Source organism: Chelonoidis abingdonii, chromosome 4 (assembly GCF_003597395.2).
Source record: "Chelonoidis abingdonii isolate Lonesome George chromosome 4, CheloAbing_2.0, whole genome shotgun sequence".
Lineage (NCBI taxonomy): Eukaryota > Metazoa > Chordata > Testudines > Testudinidae > Chelonoidis > Chelonoidis abingdonii.
Window position 1 is genome coordinate 145,719,362 of NC_133772.1, and position 22,871 is coordinate 145,742,232.

The 22,871-nt window shown below is 44.5% G+C and overlaps 1 protein-coding gene across 2 annotated transcripts; it reads right to left on the reverse strand.

The window, feature by feature from the left end:
• Positions 1 to 381: 381 nt before the first annotated feature.
• PPP1R36 (protein phosphatase 1 regulatory subunit 36) lies at positions 382 to 21,956 on the reverse strand. Of its 2 annotated transcripts, XM_032774383.2 has the most exons (11): positions 21,474 to 21,956; positions 16,250 to 16,314; positions 14,584 to 14,670; positions 13,651 to 13,784; positions 13,457 to 13,523; positions 12,368 to 12,466; positions 9,623 to 9,763; positions 3,964 to 4,006; positions 2,241 to 2,434; positions 1,957 to 2,151; positions 382 to 1,639 (listed from the first exon to the last, which is right to left on the reverse strand). In XM_032774383.2, exons 1-11 carry the CDS (start codon positions 21,582 to 21,584, stop codon positions 1,402 to 1,404), a joined length of 1,374 nt encoding a protein of 457 aa, XP_032630274.1. In that variant the 5' UTR covers positions 21,585 to 21,956; the 3' UTR covers positions 382 to 1,401. The 2 variants fall into 2 exon arrangements, with proteins under 2 accessions (XP_032630274.1, XP_032630276.1); XM_032774385.2 differs by lacking the exons at positions 16,250 to 16,314; positions 21,474 to 21,956 and adding an exon at positions 14,767 to 14,880.
• Between the last annotated feature and the right edge of the window lie 915 nt (positions 21,957 to 22,871).

Below are 22,871 nucleotides of genomic sequence, written 5' to 3' on the forward strand. Positions count from 1 at the left end.
AGGGGACTTTGGGGACTCCCAAAACCAAGCAGTATGTGCATTTTGGATGTGCACTGGCCCTACCAAGTTTTTAGAAAATCTAGCCCTGGAAGTGCCATCATTAGACTCTGATCAGTGAGATATCCACCCTCCTCTCAGTGCTGTTTTTCAGGCCAGATGTGAGAGCATTAAGGTCATGTTACATACGACACAATCTTACTTTACTGATTATTTTCTAAAAATAAAACTTTAATATTGGCAAAACCTGAAGGTTATGAGAACGAGATAAACGCATCAGTAGGGGGTGGGGGTGGGGGACAGGTGTTTGGAACTTCTGCTATATATTCTAGCAGCAATTTGTTTTTCATGAGAAAAGGACATTTATCTAGGACCATATCCTGCTGCCCAGGATGGGTGGAAGCTCCAGGGCCAACAGCTGGAAGCTCCGGGGGGCCCCCACGACCCATGGGGGCTGGGAACTCTGGGGCCCCTCCACCTGCGGTCCCTCAGAACTCTGTGGCTGGCAGTTTGGAGCTGCAGGGTCCCATGATGGCTGGGAGCTCCAGCCCTGCCATCCCAGAGCTGAAGCAGAAAATGTCATGGAGGTCTCTGAAAGTCACAGAATCCAAGACTTCGGGACATAATCTTATCCTTACTTAGAGACTGATTAGCTTTTTGTTTCATGATGTTGATATCCCAAATGCATATTTTAATTGGTGTTTGGAATTCTAGGACCTATTTTCCTCACTGGTGAAAATGAAAGATAAGAGATAAATGCTATATAATAAATACTGCAGGCTAGCTCCACATCTGGAGTAAATCAGCACAGCACCTTTGATTTTAGTGTAGCAACATTGTTTTACAATAACTGAGGATCTGCCTCATATCTTTAAATAGTGGTATTCATCTTTGCTATTCATTTATCAACATTTGTCATGCATTAGTATGGAGAGATGCATAAGTGCAAAGCCCAGTGAAACACTATGGAAATCAAAAATGAGTAAAGATAATATATTAAAAATGTAAGAGGAAATTCCCGTAAAACCATCATTTCCAGAACTTTTAATCCTTCCAGGAATCTTCTCGCAATGCAAATTTTAAAGGAATAAATAATAATCATACCTCCCTCTTCTGGTCCATAGATCTGAAAATGCTTTACAGAGGGAGTCAGTATCATTATCCCCATTTTACAGATGAGGAAACTGAGGCACCAAGTGGGGGAAATAACTTGCCCAAAGTCACACAGCAAGTCAGTGGCCAAGCCGGGAACAGAACCTAGGCTTCCTAAATCCTAGTCCAGTGCCCTATTCACTAGGCTGCACTACCTGTAACAAATGGCCTCTGCTCTTAAACATGAAGCTTCAAAGTGGTTTACTTAATACATGCTAGAATTACCCTCAGTGCTAAAGGGCGCCATTTCTATTAACCATTCTCAGAGTAGTCCCCCTCCGTAGTTACTCTTGAGAGTACCATGCTCGGGCGACTGACTCCAACTTGGGTGCCTCTGGAGGATGACAAAACTAGGTTATATGAACTGGCTGAGAAACTGTTTCTCTTTGTTCTTTGTTCTTCCTTCTTCTCCTCCTCCTCCTCTATCACCCCAATAGGCATGAGAGTGTGGGGATTGAACTTGCTGCGAAGGGCTCCAATGATGCCAACCCTGTTTCAAAAAGAGTCATTGATGTAACTGAAGCACCAGGGCTAAGGAAAACTGGGGTAGGCCATGGAATTTGCAATTTTATATGGAAAATTGCAAAGAACTTTACCTTTTGTTAGGTCAGGCATTACCCTGAGGGAAAACTTTGCCTATGTGCACAGGAATCATGGACCAATTAAGTCCCCAGATCCTGCTCCCCCACCATGCAATTGGACTACATTGTTCCTGCTGGGTCTGGGAAGCAACATGGAGTCAGGAGCCTTAAGTGTCAACCATCCCTTGCAGAAATACAGCCAACAGCTACGGAAACAGCTCCTTACTTGGGTGTAAGTTCAACAGTTGAATAGTCCGGCAGGTCCTTGCTGCTGCAGGTTGGAAGGGTTCTGCCCCGATGCAGGTAATGGTTCTGGAAGAGATACTGAGCATTGTCTTTGGGCAGGGGCAGTAGTGTACTGAGCACCGGTGAGCGCTGGCCAACGACACTCTTTATCGCTGGGCGTCTGGCATATACACTCCTTCAGAAAAAACAAATGGGCTTTAGTTTGATCCCAGTGGTGCAGTGCGAGCTCCCCTACATGCCAGGATAACAAGCAAGGAGTGGTACCTGTGATAGGGAAAGATAACTTTCCTCTGATCGGCAGAGATATCTGTTTTCTGCAGGGTGGGGCTGTTCTTTTCTCTCAATGCGGGGTTAAATATGTCAGAGCGAAGAAGCCTGCCCACTTCTTCCTGAATCTCTTGGAAGTGCTTCCGTCTGAACACCACCCAGGCCACATATGTACAGAAGTTGTAGAAGCACTAAACAGAAACAGAGACCAATCTTACTGAATACGGCTGTGCTACAGAGAAGGCCACAGCGTACAAAGGGGAGGCCAAAATTATCTGCTGGCGTAACTCCACTGAAGTCAACAGAGAAACATCAGCATAGAATATGACCCAGTATCAAAGCATATTCTTTACAGTAGAGACTTGTGGCACAGTAGAATGTCTCTTAATGTGACACTTCCCATGAAGCCAAACACCCTGAGTCCTGTTCGGTCTGCTTGTGTTTCAGTTGGGAACAGTAGTGTCTCCCCACACTGAGTCATTGCAATGTCATAGGGATTAAGTGGTGAATAGAACATTACTTTTAAAAATTTATCAAGAAGACTGGAAACGAAATTACATGCCGAATATTACGACAGAAAATGAGATCACCGCATCTTATCCTGGCTTGGCAACTTCAGTATTAAAAGACCAAAGCTTAGATGTTCACCGTGTTAGCACCTGGTTAAATACCAGGGATACTTGGCACAGGCTGAACATGTTCCTATTACATAGAATTTCTGCTAAGAGCTGATCTAGGCCAGAAAGTTACATAGCTATAGCTACATCTCTTGAGTGTGAAAAATCCACACCTCTGGGTTGTAGCTGTGCCGACAGCACTAGGTCAATGGAAGAATTCTTCTGTCAACCTAGTAACAGCCTGTTGGGGAGGTGGATTAACTATATTGTCGGGTTTGTGTAGGTAGCATCTATATGGAAGTGCTACAGCTCCGCAGCTGTGCTGCTGTAGTGTTTCAGGTATGAACAAGCCCTAAGTAAGCACATCACAATCCACTGGAGTCCAAAATATCGTACTGGTTTCAAATGGTTTTCTATGAACCTGGTGACATATGGTATCTGGAAATTAACTGTCAAAACCTGTTCACGGAGCTATTCCTGCACAGACATCTAGAAACATTACTATGAATGATGGGATATGTTACTGTCATCTTTAAGAGTGTGACATTTCTGAATCACACAGCACTAGGCTCACAGCTGCAATTGTGATCTTTGGATTTAACCCAAATGGAAGTTTCAAACTGAACTCTATTTTTTTGCTGATTTTTTTCCTTTCATCAAAGGCAAACTGCTTTGTTATTGTAGGGTTGTTCATGAAGATTTTGAGCTGCTTTGTTTTATTTTCTGTAGGGACAATGAGGAACAACACGGAGGCCTTCAAAATTTGAGTAAAAGAGCACACAAAGTGATGAAAAACACAGGACAAAACTGGTGGCTAACCCACTTTCTCAGTGTCTTGTGTCAGCAGGAACAATTCTGAGGAAGTGTGTTACTGACAATTTAAACAACTCACTGCTTTCTCCACCACTAGTTATCCTGGCCCGGAGCCAGGATACTGATTTACACCACTGACTTCCACAGAGCTAAGTCAGCTTAAACCAGCTGATGATCTGGCCCAATATCTTGAACCCAGGGCAGTTATCATTTCTGACACTTCCTCATTTCATCTTATTCTAGAATTAGCGAAAAAGCTCAGCGTCTATCCATGAATGTCTCTTTCTTACCTCAAAGAACTCTCGGTCCTTCTGTGTTGATGATGTTTTTCTCCTAAGACAATCAACGATAGCACAGAGTTAATTGCCGGAGTTATGTTTTCAAGTCTCTGAACAGTATACTGGACACAAATCATATGGCTATCACCAAGCTGACATTTCACCAGCACAGTAAGGCTGGTTGCTGAGCAACCATCTTTACCAGCAACACAGAGGCCCAGTGTCCAAGAGAAAGGCAGGATTTCTGGACTGACTCAGAAAGAAAAGAAAGAAAATGCACAATGCTATGTGGCTTAGCTAATTAATCAGCCAGAGAATAAATGTCAAGGGCCTGATAGTTGGAGGTGCTGAGCACCTGCGGCTCCCATTAATGTCAAATAGAGTTTTGGGTTCTGTGTCTATTAAAATCGGGCCCTGTGGGTGGGATTTTAAAAAATCTTCGCCCCCAGTGAAGTCTATGGAAAAACTCTCATTGACTTCAATGGGGGCATAGCTAGGATGGGAGCAATATCAGCTCAAAGCTGAGAGAAGATACATGAGACATGGAAGGGAGAAGATTTCTGGGACTCAGAGAGGAAATGTAAAACTCACAGAAGAGTGACAAAGCTTTAGGAGAACAGCCTCTGTTAAAGTAACAGTAGCGTTCCTCGTGAAAGGCTTGCTCTGGAAGTACATCGATCTGATTCACACTTGTGCCAAGTGTTTGAGACACCGGACCAGCTAACCCCTGCCATGGACATACCTGTAGATCAGGAAGGCAGAACCCCCACCTACGAGGAGCCATTCAATCATTCTGCAAGGGGGCAGACTTTGCTCCCACAAAATGGGGAGCAATTTCCCCCCTAATCCAGCCCTACAGATTCCTGCAGGACCTGGGTAGATCTGTGCCTCCATGCCAGCACTCAGGTCCACTGTAGCTTTCTTTGGTTTCCCAACAGTGCAGCGTCAATTGTTCCACACGACCAGAGCTTCCCCAGCTGCCACTGCATCCAGAAACCTCAGTACAGAGGGAGAGCAAAAGTGATATGCTCTAGGCTGCATGAATTGTTCACTGGCTTTATGGGCCAGGGGAAGGATGTGCATCCCTCCCAGCCCACTCCATTCCTCTGCCCTCTTTCCCCAAACCTGACACATCCCCAGCTGCAGATCCCAAACCCTATGTGCTATGCAGGGTTTAATGTTAGGAGAGATGATGGCACAGACGCAGCTGACTCCCTTCAGCATGGGAAGGGTAGAAGCCCGTGAGCTTAACAGTGGCCAAGCAACATGGCCCATTGTCACTGTGGAATTCTAAAGCCACTTCAATGTATTTTGTTGCTCATCGGTACCTGTAATGCACTATCAGCCACAAACATTATAATCATGAAATCTAACAGCGGATTAAGTAAAATGACTCCTTAAGAGCTGATTTCACCTTTTAGCATGATGTAGCTTGTGCAGTCCCTTAATGACAAAATCCTCCAACTGCTTTCTGCATTCTAGGAAACCCAACCACTCTAAATGAAAAACTGACAGAAAATAGCCTTTCAACTGGAGCCCAGCAGGGCTGTGGTCTCCATCCTCTCCCTTCCAGTGCTAACCATGCAGCGGGAGGTAAACCCAAGAAAACTGCTCAAGGTAAAACTTCCTAAAGTTAGTGGGAGACTTTAGTTCCTGTGTTTGGTGCACTCTCACTCATTAGCTAAGAAAATGATGGCGGAGTTAGGAAAAAGGTAAACTTCAAAAGCTCAGGAGGGGCATTGTAAGAAACATGTGAATGGCTAAGTGAGTGACGTGCAGCCCGTGCACTAGAAACCCAGTCAGAAGGAGTCTGTAGAACTGCCAGTGAGTCTGCAGAAATGAATGCATTAGACATAGTGGAGGAAAGCGCAGCCAAACCCAGATGCTACATTAAGCAGAGGCGTGTGTGCTTATGAAAACACAATGTTCTCTAACTTTTATAGGACCTTGCATCCTGCATGTAGATGCAACTAAAAATAAATGCTTCAGATGCCATTTTAGCAGCTCTCTGATCCACAGCTATGTGTTTTATGGACCAGGGACCACAACAAGGTCCAGGTGAGTCCTGCCTCAAACTTCAAGTGGGGCCCCGCTTTAGCCATATTTGTGTAAGCAATGTATGCAGCTCTGGGGACACAACCTATTTTTTTCCCATTATGACAAAATGCCCAGAAGGAAATTGGCACTATAAAAAAATTGCACAATCTGTTCTAGCAGTTTCAGAGGAGAAAGCTAGACACACCTATTCCTTCCTCAGGGTTGGAGACATAAAAGAACTAGAGCTCATACACGCAAATAGGTTTGCTAGGGAACTCCTCAAAACACAGTCTGAGATAACATCAAAACAGAACTCCTAAGCTGCGCTTCACAAACATTTCAATCATTATTAAGTTGCATGTGGATACCATTTGAAGCCTCATGCTACTCTTCCTCCAAAATAGACTCCTTTCTAAACACTTGGAGAAAACTTCACAGGAACAATTAATAACTTAACAGCTGGGTATGAATAATTATAGTACAGCTGGGTGGGAAATGCTTTTCCCATCCCTGGAAAAATGTTGAGATTTCAAAAAAAAATCCCATTCCAAATCGGCACAAAAAGTTGAAATCTCAAAAATTGTCACAAACCAACAATCTGAGAAACAATCAGGCTTGTGTCAGTTGAAACATTTCATTTCAGCCTTTTTGAAATGTTTCGGTTTTGACCTTTTTTGCATTTTTAATTTAAAAAAATATATAATTAGCTTAGATTTCTAACTGAAAAGTCATATGGAACCAAAGCAACAAATTTTGTCATTTAAAAAATGCTGAAGTGTACCATTTTTGCAATTTCAGAACTTTTTTTCCCCAGAAGTTTTTCAAATCGAGAAATTAGTGAAACTGACCCTGTCCCATGAACAGTTTAAAAGAATCAGTATTTTCCAACAAAAATGCTGAATTGAAAAATTCTCAACCAGCTCTAATAATTGGAAACTGTTGACCAGTGTGACACAACTGCATTTGTTTTAGGCAGCCTATGGAATTCCCAGTGACCTCTCAGCCATTTCAATGCTAATCTAAGTCAATTTGAGAAAGTTTATATATTATTTATGTAATTGCAAAACATGTTTGTATCTCTCACAGGTGGATGGATGGATAGACTCAGACACATTCATGATGAGTTGGGTTTTCAGTTGCCTCAATGGGAGCTGAGGTAGGCCAAAGCTGAGCGCTTTTGAAAATCCCAACCTTACTTTAGATAGATAGGTAGATAGATAGATAGATAGATAGATATTTTCAAAAGCGCTCAGCATTGGCCTATGTCTATGTCCTTTGAACTCAATTGAAAATCCCACCCATAATGAATATACTTGATTGCCTCTTGTCCCTCTTCCCACCCTTCCTATATTGTTTGTCTTCTTAGGCCATGTCTATACTACGAAATTAGGTCGACCTAATTTACATTGGCACACAACCACCACAGTTATTAAATCGCTTGTGAGTGTGCACACTTGGCTCCTTGTGTTGGTGCTGCGCATCCTCACTAGGAGTGCTTGTATCCATTGCATGGTCAGTGTGGGGCATTGTGGGATGGTTCCTGAAAGCCAGTAATAGTCAATGTAAGCAACACAGTATCTACACTGACACTGCGTCGACTTAATTACATCGACTGTGACTCTACTCTACTCAGGAAAGTGATGTTACCAAATCAGTGTGGCGAGGCCTTTATGTTGGGGGAAGCCACATTTAAATGAAGACGCTTGGACAGCTAGGTTGACACAAGGCAGCTTATGTAGACCTACCCATGTAATGTAGACCAGCCTTAGACTCAAAGCTCTTTGAGGCAGGGACCACATCTATCTCTATGTTTCTACAGAGCCTGACACAGTGGGGCCTCGATCCTCCTCAGAGCCTCTGGGCACAATTGTAATGTAAATACTAAATAATACTGACAATTCTCATTCACATCTCTTCACTTTTTACCCAGATTGTTGCAGAGTTTTTTTTTTTAAATTAACTTATCTCTATATAGCTACAACCCTGCTCCTTTGCCTCTACCAGGAAAGAGAAGAGAGAGAATTGGCAGGAGACTCGGTAAGTAAGGCAGAGCTCCTGTTCCACTGATTTCTTGTCCAGGGACTTTTATCCTAGCAAGGACAGTGAGTAGATTAGTTCTTCAGAGCCAGTAGCTCTAGCTGGCCCAGAGAAGACATTGCACAAATTGGGTCTTGTACCTGCAGCCTTTGAAGCTGTATTACAGTCTGTGCTCCAACCGGAAAAATAAAATGCTGGCATGACCCTCCCTGTCCAATCAGCAAGACAATGAAAACAACCCCACAGCATCACCCCAAACTGCAATCAGCCCAGAGATCCAGCAGCTGGTCACAAAATGCTGTGTGTGCTGGTCATACAATCCTGTGGTCCCAGGGTGCACAGGGAGTACTGTGCTGTGCTCTTTACTCCTCATGCTTCAGGGCCTCATGATATGGGGCACACACTGGCAATCTACATCTGGAGGGACTGGGGAACAGCTTGGTCATGGAAGTAGGTAGCAGAAAGCTTCAGCAACAGACAGCAACAGTGTGGATGGGCTGTGCCAGCACAGTACACTGGTGCATAGCAATTCACTGATCACAAGGAGGTATGTGACATAGCACTGGTATCACAGAATGGTATATTACATGGATCAATTAGTTTACCTTTCTCCTTCTAAGAGGTATTAACCTTCCCTCCTCCCTGCTACATTGCTCTCACAATCTCCTCTGAGGCTTTGGAAATGGCAATTAATGTCAGCATTGTCACTTGCCCAGTTGCTTGTGCTGGACCCGCTCAATACCACATCGCTCCTATAGCCACCAAGGCTTCTGCACAACTGGATCTGAGCTGCAAGTCAGGTCTCCAAAGTCCTGCTGCAGTGTGTTGCAGCCCTATGGGCTGTGTTATGCAGAAGGTCAGACTAGAGGACACAGTGGTCCTGTCTGGCCTTACAATCTATGAATCACTTGGCAGGCCTCCTATTTATAACAAAAGTCTATAATATTTTCCACGCTGCTCACTTGGCCCTGGCCAATGCTTTCCCTCCGGCAGTGCTCACTTGGACTGGGTTATTGTGGGCTTTTGTCTTTGTCGAAGAAAAGATCTGGCTAGACTGTAAGTGGGAGACGTGACTGCAGCACAACTAGACATACCTGAGTTACCTTTGATCTAAGTGAGATCAAAGCCAGCATGAGTAACACTAGCAATGAAATCGCAACACATGGGAGGCTGCACAGGTTAGCCCTGCCTGCCAGGAACACCAGGACACAGCTGCCACTCATACTGCTGTGGCTTCAACGCTATTCTTACTCAAGCTAGCTTTGATCTAGCTAGATCACAGCTGACTTGGGTATGACTACACCTGCTGCAATCACACCTCTTGAGTGCAGTGCAGACATACCCAAAATGAGGGCCCTGGCCCATGCTTGGACTGGCTGGATGTCAGGTGTAATGGCAACAATTGCCCCCACAAGCAGTGTAGAGTCAAGGTCGATGTAGTTAGGTCAACACAGTGTCAGTGTAGACACCATGGTGCTTATGTTGACTGTTACGGGCTTTCAGGAGCCGTCCCACAATGCCCCACACTGACTACAATCAATACAAGTGTACTGGTGAGGAGTCATCATAGGAAAAATTACTCAGTGCAGTTCCTTACTTTCCACAAGCCATGTGATGCTGCTCAGCCCTTCCTAGTCCAAGAATAAGGATGCAGTACACCTTGGCAAGCTGTTTCTTGCTTCCTGCTAGCTTAGTCAATGTCTCTTCCAGTTCTTTTTGGTCTAACGCACTGGGGTTTCTGTTTTAAAAGAAGGAAAAAGAGTTATTTTAAAGAGTGTTTTGTTTAGGTGAGATAAGTCTGAATGTTTATGAAAGGAAAGAATATGTATAAACCATCACACTGCATGAACCAACCCAGAGGACCCGTTTGCAGTCAGATTGATTGAGAGCATTTTCAGGGCTGGTGGGGCAACACAGCATGGGATTTGGCCCCATAAGTTCTCTCTGATCTTGCAGGGTTTGCAAGCTCCACATCCACAGACTGCCAGGGGAATCTCTTTGGTCTTACCAAGCCTGTGAGCCCTTCTTGTAGGCTAGACATGGACCTTTGGGACTTCTTGCAGGTTCAGATATACATCGTACATGGGCACACTTCATTGTACAATTGGTGCCACACTGACAAACATCTCCAAAATCATTCCAAAAAGTGCTGAAAGGAACATGCTCTTTTAGGACAAATTAATAAAGCAAATGTAGAACTCTCAGACTAAGCCATTTCTGAAATATGAGATTCCAGGAACAATAAAGGTAGAAGATTATTTTTAGGAAGTGAAGTAAACACGTGTTTGTATGTTTTCTAGCTCAAACTGCCACCCATGGGGTGGATTGACTTTCACTGCTTTTTGGAAGGATGGCTGGTTGAGTCTGGAGTTCTATGCTCAGTGTATCGGTACCTTTAAGAAATCTGCTACTACCCAGGCTGAGACTCGTAAAGAATCAGAAGAGCATCAAGTAAAGATAAAATACAGAAGTTGTCTTTCTTTACCACCCCCAGATCAGAAACCTGATCAACGGGGTCATGGGAAAAGGAATCTAGATGGACCCAGAGGGGCTTTGACATGAATGCCTCTATAACCTTCCAAAGCAAGAATGTTTGAAATGCAGAGGTAATTGGTGAGTTCAGTCAAGTTATGTACTCTTTAGCAAGAGTGTAACTATTCACCGTTTCAGTGGACAGCATCTTGTCTTTCCTGATGGAGACACTAGCAATTTCAGGACCTGCAGGCTGTCTTTCACCAGCCATGAGATCATCTTACTGGTCGCAGCCCCCAGTTCTACCAGCAAATCCAAGACTACGTATGTGAAATAACATTTATGATTTATGGATCTTGTTTATTTATTTATGAATAAGGCTACGTTTTAGTCATGGGTATTTTTAGTAAAAGTCACGGACAGGTTACAGGCAGTAAACAAAAATGCACAGCCTGTGACCTGTCCATGACTTGTACTATATATCCCTGACTAAATCTTGGGGAGAGAGGTGGCTCGGGGGATAATGCTATTTAATTTTCCCCCACCCTTTGTCATAACCCTGAGAAAAAGCTAAGAGAGAGAGAGCTTTTAGTAACAGTGCTTAGCTGAAAAGAGGCTTGGAACTCTGAGCAAACACACTGTCTCCTGTTGTTTGATTCCTCCTGTGTTCATTAAAACAGGAATTTGTTCATTCTTTGTAAATAAACAGGAGTACATCAAAGAGATAAATGATTCTGTTATCAAGTTCTCCTCCTAAAGAAACCAGCGCACAGGACCCTGCATTTTGTCTAACCACTTGGGTCAAAACGACATAACAGTATATAACCATCTCACAAATACTTCTCATGCTGCAACATGCTTATAACATCTAGTCACGCTTTATAAACCATTTATAAGTGGAGCCCTAAAATGAAATGTGGCCCAAAAATCAAATCTTCCTTAGGCACAAGACCACAGATGAAAAATTTCAGGTGGAATCTATTTATGTAAGGACACTGATGGGGGCTGAAATCAGGCATATGATGGAAAGCTATTTTCAACCTTATCTACTTTGGAATTTTTATTGTAGCTCCATAATATATGGGCACTAATTTGGCAGGTTGCTGGACATAACACCCTGCTAAGGCTTGATGTGTCAAAAATCCTGCTGGAAGTTAGGAAACAGGTTGAAACATCACAAGCTGCTGACTGACTAACTTTGTGCAGAGGGATACACACCTTTGCTCATTTATAATAGCTGCTGTCAATTATGTGGGACACTAGTGAACAAGATTACTTGGGGCCCTATCTTGCAAACACAAAGGGCTGGGCTTAATGCTTACTACCATGACTCATTCCAGTGAAGAAAAAGGAAATATAAGTTGTAGTTTATTAGCACTGCAGTAGCACCTAGAGGCTCCAGTTGAGATGGTGGCCCCATTTCACTAGGCATGGCCTATATCTACACAGTAAGAGGCAGTCCAGGCCCCAAAGAGCACACAGTATAAATAGACAAGACAGACAAAGGAGAACAAACATATTAGGAAGGGAGGAGAGACTATTCTCAGTAGTGAGCAGTATGTCTAGGAGTATGTGCTTGTAGGACTGGGCTCTCCATCTTTTAACACTGTAAACTGTGCCTGGTTGTGTCAGCATTTCGAAACACACCTGTAATGCTCCCCTTGTAGATAAAAGACCTGTACATTCAAATGTCCCAACAGAGACAGTAATGGGAAATCTAGTCTGTATCTATTATGAGCCCAATCCTGCAGCAGTCCTTGCTCATGCGTGGTGTCCCATTGAAGCAATGATACTATTCACTTGAGTAAGGGCTGCCTGCACAGGCAGAGTAAGGCCTTGTGTCGTTAAATCAGTAAAGTCTCTTACTTACACCATAAAAGATTTGGGTTTCTTTTCCAGGGCAATTTTTTCCAGATAATACGATAAATAGAAAAGCAGAGCCATGAGGAACTCATCCAGCTGCTTACTCCTAAATGGAAGACAACAAGATTACCTTCATGAATGTAATACTACTGATGTAAGGCTGAACCTAAAGATATGTCCTTGCCCCAAAGCGCCTACAGTCTACCAACACTTAGTACTTAGCCTAGAGCTTCCTAGTAGACCTTTTCATAATAGTAAGCACTACACCCACCAGTAAGGGTTTGCAGGGACATGCCCTGCAGAAATACTAATCAAAACAGTCCAAGAAACACGCTGAAGAGTGGATCTGCATGCGGACATTCCAGGAGATGGGCCTTCTGAAGCAAGTGGGTTATAAAACATATGACTTCTGTGTACAAAATACATCATTAAGTGTGGAACCCGCTTTTAAAAGTTCAAGCAGAAAAACGCCTCTCTTCTCAAGTGATCATTCCTTAGGGCTAGATTGTGGCTGTAGGCAGGGCCCTGAGCAAAAGGTAGTGTGGAAGTGGTATCACCCCATTGTGCCTCAGGGACATATCTCTGAGGTACAATTCCTTCTCTGTTTCCTTCTTGTTCTGGGCAGCAGGGAAGTAATTTACTGCTGACAAATACCAGCAGCAAATTCTGACACCTTCTGCACCAGCTCAGCAGTTCTAGTATTGGCAGAGCAGAACAGAAAAGAAGAAAGAGTTCTTTCCTCTTTTCTAGGGCCTTGTGCCAGACCCGATCTGTGGGTAAGTCTGCATAGGGAGACAGTTAGAATTACTACCCTGCATGAATGTTTAGCCCCAAATCACAATCTAGCCCTTAGTAATCACAGTGAAAGACCCTTTCATAAGAATAAGGGAATTAACTTGTTGCTCTCTGTTAGGGCTGAAATGCATTTGGTAGCACTTTCCAAGTGGAAAGTGTAGTTGACAGATGAGAGATTTTAAAGCTCTAATATTTTGCTCTTCACTTTTTATAAGCTCTGAATCCATCACCATCAGTTATTAAAACACACAGCACACACACACACACACACAATTCTTAGAACAAATTCCAGATTACATACCTCATAACTGCTGTAAAAGATGGTATATGATATGATTCATCTTCTTGAACAAGAAACAAAGCAGCATCTAAAAATGCACCAAGTGGAAAAAAATGGATGTCAAAAATATTTCTGAGGAAAAACTTTTAGAGGAAATACTTTTCTAATCTGTAAGGATAACACTGTGCTGAGACCAAATGACAGTGTTTACTCACATTTAACATCGTCTAATGTAATACACTCATTTTGTCCCCGCTTCGACAGCCTAGGGGATTTCTCTTCTTGTATATTCATTCTTTTCTCAGGGAATCTTGCACCAAACAAATCTCGAAACACACTAGGAGTTGATCTATAGGCAGGATTTAAAATATGCTGTTAATTCCATTGATTTGGATTATGTCAGATACAAGTTTGCTGTTAACATCTGGGACATTCTCTTTTCAGTTGATTCAATTTAAAGATGGAACTGGTAGTTAAAAACTGTTTGATGAATACTTTGATGTCTTTCTTTCTTTCTTTCTTTCTTTCTTTCCTTCTTCCACAAGCTACTGCAAGTAGACCACGTTCAGCCAGCCAAGGTCCTTCAACTCTTCAGAGGACTTCTGAATGTGGTTCTTTCATTTGGCAATATAATAAGTTGTGACCATACTACTTAGGTCAAAGACATTTTAGATTATGGGTGGTAAAGAGGAAAGTTAACTGTGCCTTTTAGTGTATACCAATCTAATCCATGTGTAACATAAATACTAATGGTAACAACAAATGTAATCTTTTGTTTGTAAAAGATTGTGCTTTACAAACATGAATGAATGAAGCCATCCTCACAAGACGCCTCTCTATAGATAAGTGTTATTGTCCCCATTTTAACAGATGTGGAAACAGCAGCAGAGCTGTTCAGTGACTTGCCCACGACCAAAAGGAGCTGGAGTCAGAGCTAGGAATAGACATTGGGAATTCCTGGCTCCCAGTCCTGTGCTCGGACCACTAGCCACACAGCCTGAAATGACTGCTGAAGTGACAGATTACTTTCTGCCTTACACACTTTGTTCAAACAAAATAAAATATAAATTCTTAAAACTATGGGCAAAAGGTCCCACCCAAATAACGCTGCTTTCCTGTTTTAGCCAAGTGAGTTTAATCTGGAATACCTGTCTAGTGTTTTACTGCCCATTTCCTGAAAATGGATGGCTTTGCCCTTCTTGAGTTTCTCTTTAGCATCTGCGGTGGGAATGGAGCTGTAACACACACAGAGTGAACATTCAGACAGGTAAAGTGCAATTGGACAGGAAGTGCTGCAACAAATTCAGTATACGCTGGAATTTAACACCCACACGTTTAAGCCTCCCTGTGACACTGAGACACATCTCTAAATGGTGATTGGGTCAGGGTCTCAGACATTGCTCTTGCTATCCATCAAGGCAGGTTTAGAAAGGGACAAATACATCTGACGAATTTCATATCCTCCCACTCCTGCATCTGCCACACAGAGCACTGCAAGGTAGGAGAGAGATAGGAAGGGAAAGGTTGTTTCCTGACCTACGGCCTGCTCCTGCTCCCACTGAAATCAGTGAGCACAGGACTGGGCTCTGAGATTTCTTGTCTCAGAGAGGATAGGCTTGAAAAGTGAGTTACCTTGTTCTAGAGTTTGCTGTAATGGTCCCTGTACACCAGTGATTCTCAAACTATTGTATTGGTGACCCCTTTCACACAGCAAGCTCTGAGTGCAACCCCTCTTACGCATTAAAAACACTTGTTTATATATTTAACACCATTATAAATGCTGGAGGCAAAGCACGGTTTGGGGTGGAGGCTGACAGCTTGCGACCCCCCCTGTGTAATAACCCCGTGATCCCCTGAGGGGTCCCGACCCCCAGTTTGAGGACCCCTGTTGTACACTGTGGGACACAAGAAATGGAGGAAACCCACTAATCCTTACAGGGCAAGCAGGCAGGCAGGGAGCAGCACCCCTGAGCGCAGCAGAGAGGCTGGTAGACTTGCTGGGACCCATTCTTTAAAGGGGCGTGTATGATGGGCAGACAAAGCAGCAGGAGTAGGGAAGAAACAGTATACACAGGAGGAATCCACACCTGAGGAAGATCTGGAATGCATATGAAAGGGGCGGGGAGGCAGCAAGTGGGAGTCATGTGTGACCCGACTTCAAGTCATCCGCCCTGCATGGCACACACTCACACTGTCAGCTGTTTCGGGAAAGAACAGGGAGCCTGTATTTTTTTCAATGGCCCAAATTTTTTTGTATATTTCGGCCCATTAAAGTCTTAATCCACAACTGCCACAAAACTGTAAAAAATAATAATGTTTAAGAGCAGTATCACCCCTTGACAGGCGCAGATGCATTATGCCTACAGTTCCTGGGTGCTTGAAAGTACTTCAGGGTCAAACACAGCAGTGGAGACAGCTCCACGTCTTCAGTGAAGTTGCACCCAATGCATCAGTTCTGAATTTGGCCCTTGGCTTTCAGAGCATTGTCTCAGGCATGTGCCTATCTGATATAACATGCCTTGCTGGAATCCTCTTGTAGTGAACACTGCTGGAGAGTAGTGCAAAGTAAATGTCATAACATATTCATTATTTCTATGGCAAACTTCTCTTTCCATTAATCTACTGGGGTAAATGACAACATGTTCTACAGAGTGAGAGTTAAAAAGCTATTCCCTCCACAGGGAAAACAAACACGTAGGGTCTGGTGCTGCAGTTCATATTTGGGCAAAACCCCATTGGGATCCAATTTTTACCTGTATAAGGACTGCTGGATCAAGGCTTTAGTTTGTTCATTTTAAAAATTGTAACTTTTACCTTGCAAATTCAAGTGTTTTGGTATCCTCTTTCCAGTACCACACCCCTGGGGCTATTTTTATCATCTACAAAAATTAAAATATAATGTCATGTGTAAACTCTTTAACTACTTTTTAAAATCTAATCCAGGCATATTCTCAACCCAATTAAACAAAGTATTTATAATATAAACACTACATAGTTTGACCATAGTTTGGTCTGTCTCAATGGTCCATTTCACCCACATGTTGTCAGGCAGGTCCCTGAGAACTGGTTCCTGAGCTGGCCAAACAGACAAAATCTTTGGGGTCAAAACCTGACTGGCTAACAAAGAGAAAAATGGGGTTTAAATTCTAATTTGCTTATTTCAGATTCTAAAAAAGGCCTGAAAGGTTTACTGGGAGGTTTAACTTTTTTTAACATTAGAAATTTAACTCATGCATACATTGGAAGACTCTGGAGAACCAGTAAGAACAGAAAGGGGTTTTAGTCAGTGTGACGAAGTGGGGGGTTTTTCTTGGGGTTTTCTGTCTTTTCCAGGGTTTGCATGCACAGGGAGTGGGACTCAGTGTACCTGGCTGTTACTGGTTTAACGAGGTGAGGGGAGAGGGAGTTTGTTGTTACAGAGGACCGGAGAGGGACTCGGGACCCCAGCCTGGGAGACACAACTGGTTCTGGCCAGTGGGAGGACAATGGGCTGCAGAGAGAGGACCCCGGTGACCTGACCAGCTGGTTTTAGCCAGAGGAGAGCTGCGAGGAGAGGGGACTCAGGCCTTCCTGTTTACGACCCTGTTTACCTGGAGAGAAGACAATGGACTGAGGCGGGGCTTGAGGCTGGGGATATCAGAGACCCGGCGGGGAAGCAGGGGGGCTCGGGCTGGCGAGGGGGAGCAGGCAGAGCCCACCTGGATGCAGGGAGACTGGGATGTGCTGTTATTGTGAGAGGCCAGGCCTGAGGCCCTGAGAGTTTCCTGTGCTGTGTTCAACTCTCAGTAAACCCTCCTGTTTTATGCTTGCTGAGAGTCACTCTGGTCTAGAGAACAGGGTTGCATCAGCCCCTTCGGGGGTGAAGAGGCCCAGGGGGTCCAGAGTGCGTGGATTCCCGGAGGGGGCCCATGGCAGAGACAGACGTGCTAAGGCTCAGAGAGGTGTGGCTCCAGGAGGTGGAGGGGCCTGACCCCAAGACAGAGTGGACCCCCGAGAAGGGCTGTCTCACTAAAAGGGGCACCCCCCACGGACTGCACAGGGCCAAGATTGGGCACGATCTGTGAGTCTGTGACAGTCAGGCTCTTTAAAACACATTATTTTTTGTTTGTTTCTGGTAACATCTATTTAACTTCAAGGACTATTTAAGAGTTTGGAGAAAGGAAATCTTTGTTAAAGATTCAGCAGGTTCCTTGCTCATTTAACTTAGGTATGAAGAGTTCGCAAAAGATCTTTTAGACCTCCCAGTGGTCATCCAACAAAACCAGAGAAGATCAGATTTTACATTCTTTGAATTTCCAAGTGAAAAATAAAGAGAAAAAAAAAGTGGAAGGGAAAAAAAACCACCAAAAACCTTTCATCTTCTTTATGCATCATTAAAAAGGACAGATTGCAAAGGCTTAAAAAACCCTTTGCAGATCACCTTTAAGATAACATGCATCCAATTGCTGGGACTCTTGCTCTTCAGTTAAGGATAATTAGTTTAAATACAGCATTGCATTAAGGTTTGCTGTCACTTTTTGCCAGCTGACCAACCAGTCTCACAGAAATCCACACAGAGTCTGACTCAGTTCTAAAATATTATCAGAACACAGGACTTAAGGCTTGTCTGCACAGCCCCCACAGTCACAGTGTGGATGACAGGGGTGTGAATTGCAGTTCCTTGTGTAAATCCTGCTAGCATGAACTAAAAGGGCTATGTTTCAAATAGGACTATGCTAATGTAAACTCGGTACATTTTAGATCATATTAGCAGAGACCACCTGGGGTAGTGAGAGCAAAACACTTTAATGTGCACTGCAGTTCACATGCCAGAAGTTCGCATTGCAAGGCCATGTGCACAAGACCTTAGAATATCAAAATAATTTCATGTCAGCAGAAGGCAACCTGCATAATGATTAGAACCCTGAACTGGGAGTCAGGAAATCTGGGTTTTATTCCTGATGCTCACACTAACCAATTGTATGATCTTGCCTTCTCTGGGCCTCAATTTTTCCAATTGTACAATGGAAACAATACCCCCTTTTTCAAGTGCTTTGCAATCCTCTGACGAAAGGGGCTGCATAAATTCAGTATCTTGAGATTGTAAACATGGGATTATCAATTCACTTAAAGCTCAAGCAGAAGAAGATGGTTAGTGATGCAGGAAATGATTAATCAGAAACAAGTGTAAACAATGATAGCAAAACAGAATAAAGAACTTTACTGTGTCTGCAAACTATACCGTGCAGACATAACTCTCTGGGTATGTCTACACTACGGGATTATTCTGATTTGACATAAACCGGTTTTGTAAAACAGATTGTATAAAGTCGAGTGCACACAGCCACACTAAGCACATTAATTCGGTGGTGTGCGTCCATGTACCGAGGCTAGCGTCGATTTCTGGAGCGTTGCACTGCGGGTAGCTATCGCGTAGTTATCACATAGTTCCCGCAGTTTCCCCCGCCCATTGGAATTCTGGGTTGAGATCCCAATCCATGATGATGCAAAAACAGTGTCGCGGGTGATTCTGGGTAAATGTCATCACTCAAGCCTTCCTCCGTGAAAGCAACGGCAGACAATCATTTCATGCCCTTTTTCCCTGGATTGCCCCGGCAGATGCCATAGCATGGCAACCATGGAGCCCATTTTGCCTTTTGTCACTGTCACCATATATGTACTGGGTGCTGCTGACAGAGGCGGTACTGCAGAGCTGCACAGCAGCATTCATTTGCCTTTGCAAGGTAGCAGAGAAGGTTACCATCCCTATTGCACCGTCTGCCATTGTAAATTGGTGATGAGATGACGGTTATCAATCATTTTGTACTGTTTGCAATTGGAAATTGGCAATGATGGCTATCAATCATTTTGTACTGTCTGCTGCTGTCATAGATGCTCCTGGCTGGCCTCGCTGAGGTCGGCCGGGGGCGCATAGACAAAAATGGGAATGACTCCCCGGGTCATTCTCTTCTTTATGTTTTGTCTAAAAATAGAGTTAGTCCTGCCTAGAATATGGGGCAAGTCTACTAGAAAGCCAGAGAGCACAGCCGCTCCAGGTCAAAGCCCCAGAGATCCTGCAGAAATGATGAGCTGCATGCCATTCTAGGGGGTGCCCCTGCAACAACCCCACCCATTGCTTCCCTCCTCCCACACCCCTCCTGGGCTACCGTGGCAGTGTCCCCCCATTTGTGTGATGAAGTAATAAAGAATGCAGGAATTAGAAACACTGACTTTTTAGCGAGATAAACCAGCGCATATGTCAGGAGTGACGAATACTTTTCTTTAGACAACGAGAATGGGGGGGGCTCGCTGATGGAGCTCAAGGTCCAGCTGCTATAGTGAGGACGGTTACCCAGCATCTTGTTACGGTCTGCCCAGAATGGCAGAGAGTCATCCCATTTTACTCAGTCGCCCCCGCGACCTCACGAGGCCACCAGGAGCATACGGCGTGCACCGTTTCCATTTGTAGTGCACTCAGGAGGAGGGGAGGGGCGCTGCGTTCGCGCCGCAGCACGGCGCGACCAGAAGCAGCCAGCCAGGACAAACGAATGAACATGAAAAAAGGCGATTTTTCTTTTCTTTTCAAACAGGGGCAGTGGGGTAAAGACGAGAAATACCCTGAACCACCGGGACAATGTTTTGACCGCTTAGGATTGGAAGCCAGCACCAAATGCTTTCGAGAACTGGCGAGGACTGTGGTACTGGAGGTCAGTACCCGCCGTCCCTCATCGCGTGTGCTGTGGACTCTGTATCATAGCCTGGAGATTTTTTCAAATGCTTTGTCATTTCGTCTTCTGTAACGGAGCTCTGATAGAACAGATTTGTCTCCCCATACAGCAATCAGATCCAGTATCTCCCGTACGGTCCATGCTGGAGCTCTTTTTGGATTTGGGACTGCACTGCCACCCATGCTGATCAGAACTCCACACTGAGCAAACAGGGAATGAAATTCAAAAGTTCGCGGGGTTTTTCCTGTTTACCTGGCCACTGCATCCGAGTTCAGATTGCTTTCCAGAGCGGTCACAATGGTGCACTGTGGGATACCGCCCAGACACCAATACCATCGAATTGCGGCCACACTAACCCAAATCCGACATGGCAATACCAATTTCAGCGCTACTCCCCCTCATAGGGGAGGAGTACAGAAGTAGGTTTAAAGAGCCCTTTATATCGCTATAAAGGGCCTCATTATGTGGACGGGTGCAGGGTTAAATCGGTTTAACGCTGCTAAATTCAGTTTAAACACGTAGTGTAGACCAGGTCTCTGGCTGCTCGCTTAAATGTGTGGTCATGTATGGTCATTAAAACCAAAATGGCAAGTGGTTTAATTTGTATTGAAGTCTTTTGACAGCAAAGAATTATAATTCTTACTGATATAGTAAGCACCTTCCACCACCAGAAGATATCTAAGAAGGCAACTTTCCTAGGAGATTAGTGTCACTAACATGTTAGAACAAGGAGGAGTCCTTGTGGCACCTCCATGCATCAGATGAAGCGGGTTTTAGCCCACGAAAGCTTATTCCCAAACAAATGTGTTAGTCTCTAAGGTGCCACAAGGACTCTTTATTTTTGCTGATACAGACTAACACCGCTACCACTCTGAAACCTGTCACTAACATGTTAATAGCATTAACCTTTTACAGGTGCAGAAATTGAGGCACAAAGTCGCTTTTCCATAAGTCCTCAGTAGAACTGGAAAGAAAACCCAGGAGTCTGGACTCCAGTAGAAAAAGCACCACATCATTCTCCTCTGCCCTGTATTAGTAGTTAAATCCAAAATAAACAGCAGGCAGGAGGTCACCTTTGTTCCCTTAAAGTCTATATCACCTTGCAGACTGCGTAGGCAGCTTGCTCCTGGCCCTTCTGGCTACTTTAGGGGCTGCAGCCATGCCTGCAAGCTACTGCCAGTGCTGTCCCTGCTCGGGCTGTTTGCAGGCTTTATCTACAACCTCCTCCCCTTGCACTAGCCAGCAAACCCTTCTCCGTGACCTCCACTTCTCCCGGCCAGTGCACTGCGAGGAAGTGCTGTGCAACAGCCGTGGAGGGGAAAGAAACTTACAGGTTGCATGGTGCTTGGGAGCCCGCCCGGCGCAGAGAGAACAGTGCGACTCCTGGACGCCTTGTTTACACTGGTATCCCGGTAACAGCCCCTAGAAACTGTAAATTCCATCGTGCAATGCACCCTGCCATGCTGCTTTGCAGGCTGGGACTTGCAGTCTATTTGCCCTGCCCCTCAGCTTCATAGGTCAGGCTGGCTAATTCCGCTTCCAAGGGCCATCTCTGTCCCCATGGAGGTGGGAAAGCGGGGGTTCAGGTGCAATAACACCACCTCTCTAGCCAGTCCTTAGGGCTTGTGTTGTGACTGGGAGAAGAGACTGGCAGACACAGGGCTGCCTTGGTGTCCCTGGTCACTAACCAGGGTTGGCTCCAGGCACCAGCCTTGTAAACAGCTGCTTGGGGCGGCCAGTGGTGAGGCGCAGCACATCCGGATGTTGGAGTGAAGGACTAGCCGCTGAATTGCTGCCGAAGACTGAAGCAGCGGTGGTAGAGTTGCAGATTGCGATCGTGGCTTTTTTTCTTTTTTCTTTTCCTCCTTTTTTGCTGCTTGTGGGGGCAAAAACCCTGGAGCCAGCCTTATCACTAACACAGTCCTTGCAGGAGGTACCCAGTGAATGTAGCTCCATGGTGGCACCACCTCCCTCCGTGTGGCCCTTCCAAGATTTGAATGTGTCCCCAGAGACCAAAGGGCTGAGTGCTCCCTGCAGCACCATCCAGCTCCCCAGGCAGCTGCCTAGGCAAGATTTGCCCTTTCCTTCTGAAAAGGTTTAAAGCGCTGTAAGGCCAGCTCTATGCTAGCAATGTTTGCTGCCCTAGTGTAGCCACAGAAATGTGCTATGGCTGGTGCAGCTTATTTCACTCACAAAAGCACTCTTTTTGCTAGTATAAGCTGCATCTACAGTAGGTGGGTTTAGCCAGTGTAGCTATATCAGCAAAACTTAAAAGTGTAGACTAGGCCCAAGGTACACACTGAGGTGGTAAAAGCATCTGACATAAGATTTATAGGTAGCCCAGTTGGATGAGGGAGAAGGATCATTACATATGCACCCAACTCTTATGTATATTCATGTGCCCTATTCATTTCTACAGTACAGGTTTTACTGGTGGGAATGATTTTTGGAGAGTATTACTGCAATTTTGATGACTCTTTGTAAGACTATGGAGCTTGCAGTAAAGAATCTATGTGGAAAAAAAAGCTTGCCTGAAAAAATTTACTTTCTATACCTAACTTCCCCCTCCCACGCTTAGAGATGCTGCAGCAGGGCCACCACAGATACAAATCTCTTGTGCTCTTTAGAGTGCCTGCCCAAATACTGACAGGCTGACAGAAAGTCTTGAATCTTTCTGAAAATTCAGTTCTGAGCTTTGCACATTTCTCTGCAGTGACCTTTTTTGACAA

Bases quoted from the DNA above. Each gene is read 5' to 3' on its own strand.
- PPP1R36 (XM_032774383.2), bottom strand. From the start codon at position 21,584: ATGGAATTTACAGTTTCTAGGGGCTGTTACCGGGATACCAGTGTAAAC. The intron at 16,315-21,473 runs GTAAGTTTCTTT...TAATTTTTGTAG, and splicing joins TCCCAAGCACCATGCAACCT to ATGATAAAAATAGCCCCAGG. The intron at 2,435-3,963 runs GTAAGAAAGAGA...GTTTCTGTTTAG, and splicing joins AGGACCGAGAGTTCTTTGAG to TGCTTCTACAACTTCTGTAC.